Below are 6,000 nucleotides of genomic sequence, written 5' to 3' on the forward strand. Positions count from 1 at the left end.
TGTTTCGGTTTTATACATCCTTGGCTTTCAAATATTCGGCTTTGAGCGTTCCTGATGAAGGTAAATCCAGAAAAGCGCTTCGGACGCATTAGATTTATACGTTTTGTTTTTCATCAAATTGCCTTAACAGCATTACATATATACCAGTTATTAGTTATTAGTTATTATGTTTATGTTTTTATTGTATTCCAGAGCCTTGATATCAAGTTAAAAAATGAGTAAAGTTTTCTTCAGATTCCAAGGAGTTGATGTTTTCACTTTAGATAATAAAGAGAGAGACACAGAAGCAGACCTGTGACACACATACTAATTTTAAAAGAAACTACTTGTGTTATATTATGAATATGATCAAAGGAGATATTTGCAATAAAGTAGTACACATTTTTAACTACACTTAATTGTGTGTCTTGCATTCAAGCAGAATATTCAATTTGAAAATATAAATGTTTTTCGACAATTTTAACTGTATTTTATTCGCTTCGATGTTTTTCAATTTCTTTATCGTTTATTAGATCTGGTATGTTTATATAATAATAATGTAATAGTGAAAGTGGTTATGTGGAATGATGATACATTCGAATAAATCGCAATGGAGATGCTACAGCAACTAGAATTTCTTAAATATATACCGGTAGTATACTGGAAAATGGACAACAGAGGTGTACCTTAATGGCATACTTTTCAGGTAGAAACACTGTGTGAATGTTGATATTCAATTTGTTTTGAAATAAAGATGCGTTCTTTTAAACTTACAAATAACAAATATATTAAGCTGGATGTAATGAATATTAAAAATCAAAGGACAATGATGCGTTAACAAACCAGGCATAACACGAACAGGTATACACGTAACCATGTGAGTATGTCAGAAGGTCCAACATGTCTCGTTTGTGGCATTTTTGTGGATTTTGTCATGTTTCTAATTTTGACACCTGCTACTAACAGATACTTCTTTTTTTACGTGTGTTACATGATACACCTATGATATTTTCCGTTTCAATTCCTCTAAATCTGTCCGGAACTGAACAAATTTGGGAAAAAGCCATTTCATTCTGGCTTTGCCCCAAGTTATTTGATCTTGGTATCATTACAGAGTCTCAAAATTAAAAATGCACACTACACAACTGATTCTCTATTATACTTAAAGAACGAATATGTCGCATTTCGTGGATAGAGCTCGACTCAACTGTTATTTAAGTCCCTGAGATATAGCTAAGATTGTACATTTTGTTCTCTCATTATCACATGTATCATATCTTCCCTGTGTTTGTGTAATGCGAACAATTGTTGTCTGTTGATAACTTTCATTCGAAGCGAGGAAAGAAAAATAAATAGAAAAAATAAATTTCGACTAAAGAAATATATAAATTAGTTGGAGAAAGTACTTTTCAAATATGTCTATAATGTATACTAGTTGATACTTAATTTAATCTACTTACCCTTCGGGAGCACCTGAGATCACCCACGGTTTTAAGTTGAGTTCGTGTTGCTCATTCTTTAATTTTCTATGCAATGTATTTTGAATGTTGTTTTTCTTTTCTTCATTTTTGATTTTTGCCATAGCTTTGTCAGTTTCTCGTCGACTTGTTAAACGTCCCTTTAGTTGTTTTCACCTCATATTATGCCCCCGCGGCAAAATGTCGAGGGGCATTTTATTTACCCCTGTCCGACCGTATGTCCGTCCGTCCATCGGTCCGTCAGCTCGTCCGTCTGTCCGTCCGTTCGAATACAGATACATGGTTTGTCCGGCTATCTCCTATAGTTTTTGAGCTACAGCTTTAATATTTTGTAGGATGTTTCTATACATAATAGAGGTGTGCGTGTTTACAGGATTTTGATTATGTTTAAATATTCTCAAAATGCCAGGTATTTTGACTTAGTCCTTTTTTGGTACTAGCTGCATAAAGAGTCATGGTTTGTCCGGCTATCTCCTCCTACAGTTTTTGAGCTACAGTTTTAATATTTTGTAGGATGTTTCTACACATAATAGAAGTGTGCATGTTTACATGATTTTGATTATTTTCAAATATTCTCAAAATGCCAGGTATTTGGACTTAATCATTTTTTGGTACTAGCTGTATAAAGAGATCATGGTTTGTCCGGATATCTCCTACAGTTTTTGAGCTACAGCTTTAATATTTTGTAGGATGTTTCTACACATAATAGAGGTGTACATGTCTTCAGAATTTTGATTATTTTCAAATATTCTAAAAATGCCATGGACTTAAATAATATGTTGTAGGTTGTTTGTACACATAATGGAAGTGTGTAGCACACAAAATTTTGATTTTTAAAAAATATTCTCAAAATGCCAGGTATTTGGATTTAGTCATTTTTTTTGTACTACAAGTCAGAAAGGGGTTAGATATTAGATATTCACAAAAACCGGTAGTTGGACTTCTTTCCTTCTCACTTGCTATATAATTGAAAACATTGTTTGTACTACCTCAGTTTAATGTCCATAATGCAATAAATAAGATTTTGTAGTATTGTCAAATGTTAAATCAATACCGGGAAGTTGAACTTGGTGACCACTGGAAATAGAAAGTTGAACTTGGTGACTGCTAAAACTGGAAAGTTGAAACCTTTTGGCTGGACACTCAGTCCTGCAAGTTTAGACATTCAGAATAAAAATAAATGATAGATCATCATACTTGGTGTTAAATTTATAATTTTTATGGTCAGGCGGAGGCATCATTTTTGTCTTGCAGACAGCGCAACAATTTCAAGTTGTACTTCATCATCACTGTTTGTCAAATCTAAAATATGTGGAATTATACTCATGCATATGGCAGAGCAGAGGGGGTATCGTCCATATCTAGTTTAAAGGATGTAACGCGACAATCAATTGTATTCCAGGTTTCGGCGACATGGCACTCTCTTTTCGTTTTCAAAAAGACTGATATACAGAGTAAACAAACACTTTCAACATTGAGACAGAAAGGCTCAATTATTCTCTTTCATTTTCAATCATCTTAAAATTCGAGTTTACTGATAAGAATAAACTTTCCAGGAAATTTTTTCGCAAATTTTGAACGTGGTATAAAAAAAATATCAACACATTAAGACACTTGCTTGCTTATATAATTAATATCTTGGTATATCAATTGGAAACATTGAAGTCTGTCTGAAAAATATGATTGTGACTTTTATTTCAGATATTAGCAAACTAAGATAGAAAGAACAGTTTATATTATCAATTACCTATGATGAAACATCTCTAAGACCCCGTTTACACTTGTAAGAAATTGAACCGATCTTAGTTTGAATCGATCTCAAAACGGTCAGTTTGCATTTTAAAACATTTTCACACGCAAAATTGATATAGATGTATATTTTAAGATCCAGCGCGTTTACACAATATACTAACCGGTCTGACCTTTTTACTGTAACTTTCGCAAACAAAATCAAAAATGGAATATGGTAACGTGTGCATTTATATTCCGATACGACATTCCTGTGCATTTCTTTCGAAATCGCAGATTGTGTCTTTTATCTCCATGTATATTCATTTAAACATTTCCAGAATTCTCTAGAAGACGACCATTTGATATTCTGTTGGCAAGGGGGATCGAGAGGATTTTTTTGCAAATTGAATATTCATTTTAACTGTTGCTCCTTATGCTTATTTTTTCCGAGATTTTTTAGCGCTAAAATGTAATTACCTTTTGAAAACTATTCCCTGCGTTTTGTCTACATCAGACTAAAGATCGATCTTTATTGAACCGATCTCAGGAACGATGGATCTTTTTTACTTGTGTAACCCACAATAGAATAGCATACCGATGGTTTACCAGGCTTGGTTGAATGAGAAGACATTTCACAATCGTGTGTGTGCAAGAGCATCTCAGTACCTCCTGAGATAGAAGGTTGAAAAATATATGAGGCTCTCCTAAAAACAAGTTGGTCAGCTCTGTGACTCGTGCTTATTTCCCCTTACATCTTATTACCACTCAGAAGATCTTGATTTCAACCCTTAAGTCAGACATCCGAATTTCAAGTTTCATTTCTTAACCAAAAAGCGCAACAATGGCGAAAACAAACACTACATAAGGAATCAACAATTTATCTTGAACTTTTAAGTATTATTTTTGTTTCAGATAATGTTTTGTTTTGGGTAAATACATGTTGCATAATAGGTTAAACATTAACCCTTTCATATGAATTGTAATTAAAAATATGAATACTAGAAACGACAGTAACACAGAAAGTACGAAAGTCTTATAAATGTGTGACTTTTTAATTAAAGCTCTATTGACAATAATATCACGTAACATGAATTTGTTGTGTCATCACGTGTAAATTAAAACAGTGTAATCAATTTATTATGATGTTTTGCTGTACAAAGTATCGTACAGTTATATATTTCCACAGATTTCTAACAACAAAGGAAATTGTTACATAAAAAATATCAATATTTGATTTGTGTATTAGTATTACAAATCTTTGAAAACAAATTTGACTCACTGACTTTTACTTCTAGTGTGCTATTCCAATTTCTAACCATTTGTTACAGGCCTATAATTTGATTTAAGGTAATAAATAATTTTAGCACTGAAAATTAATCGTGCTATTTTGAAATAGCTGTCATTCAACCAACAAGTGCAATGATTGAGAATTGTAATTTTAACAAACAAAAAATGTTTTCTGTACATGTACTGAACGCACTTGCATAAATAGTTTACTTTTTATCATTACAAAGCAGAAGTCGTTTAAAACCTTCTATAAGATAAGTAACAGAACATCTACCAAAACACTTGTGACCTCACAGTCAGATTCTAATAATGTACTTTCTTACTAAAACTTTTAGTGACGATCCACATCTAATATTTCGCAATGACCTAAAAATTCAAGATGCAACAAAGATACATTACTGTCACTTGTTGATGTTACTTAAACATTACTATAGATCGACAGTACAGTAAATTGTATTGAAACACGTGGTGATGACGTTAGTTTCGATTATAAAAGTTATTTGTACCTGTTGAAATGACATGGTACACAAATGGACAGACAGGTTTAAGTTTTGCCAATAAGCCTAGTTTTTTGTGTTATCTTCTTGAAGTATATAGAGATATAGAGATATAGCAAAGTAAATATGAGGACAATTGAAAGACAAAATGTATAAAATACACGTACGTATGAAAATTTAAACAATTTTGACTTTATATAAGTATTTCTCGAAATTCTTTCCTACGAATTCCGCTGAAAAATGATATGGTATTGCTATTGAAAGTTCTGTTCAATTAATATCAAATTTATGAGGGGTCACCGAATTTGTATTTTTTTAGTATTAATAGTTGAACACTCTGCACTGCGTGAAACAGCGAAAAAAAAGACAAACGTAAGCGTGACTTCGTGACTGCATTGTGCAGCAAAATCTGATTTTTAGACGTTTTTAGATATGTCAAATATATTTGAATGATTTATATAAACAAAACGAATGCAAAATTTCATTAAAATCCGTGAGATCAGCCATTTACGTACCTGTAACCTTAACGTTTATCGCATCATACAAGTTTAAAGTGCAAAAAAAACAACATTTTAACAAAACCTTAAGTTGCACATAGCTTCAAAATAATGTTTTAGAAAGCATAATTTGATAAAGTGTTTCGTTGTATGGATTTCGCTGTCCTGAACTGGTAGATCTTGCTAAATCTGGAATAAACAATAACTTAATTATTGTCAGCTGTGCATTAGACTCATGAAACAAATAAATATTAATTTAAATTTCACAATACAGACGACTTTTTATTGGATGTACATTTGTACGTAATATTTCATTGCTCGATTAATAACTAACATAAACATCGTCGTAAACTTTTGATCAATCTTATTTGAACCTTATGCAATACATCGAATATTGTTTCGTATTCTAGTGAATAAGATTTTACTCCCTGTTTCGCCTAAATAACACGTCTTTTCTATTTATTTCGTACACTTGTCTTGTTGGCTTCGACTTTTCCGCTCATGCATTGTCTAATGACATTCAACGTTAAC

At 32.1% G+C, this 6,000-nt stretch overlaps 1 protein-coding gene across 3 annotated transcripts in view; it reads left to right on the top strand.

Annotated features, from left to right (window-relative positions):
- LOC127712513 (beta-1,4-galactosyltransferase 6-like) overlaps positions 1 to 237 on the top strand; it is an 85,107-nt gene extending 84,870 nt beyond the window's left edge. For all 3 annotated transcript variants that reach the window (XM_052218985.1, XM_052218988.1, XM_052218986.1), the window contains exon 9: positions 193 to 237. In XM_052218985.1, the coding sequence (XP_052074945.1) occupies positions 193 to 222 (30 nt within the window). In that variant the 3' untranslated portion in view covers positions 223 to 237. The remainder of the gene's footprint in view (positions 1 to 192) is intronic.
- Positions 238 to 6,000: the final 5,763 nt, after the last annotated feature.

This window comes from Mytilus californianus, unplaced genomic scaffold (assembly GCF_021869535.1).
Source record: "Mytilus californianus isolate M0D057914Y unplaced genomic scaffold, xbMytCali1.0.p SCAF_8, whole genome shotgun sequence".
In the NCBI taxonomy this organism is placed as follows: domain Eukaryota; kingdom Metazoa; phylum Mollusca; class Bivalvia; order Mytilida; family Mytilidae; genus Mytilus; species Mytilus californianus.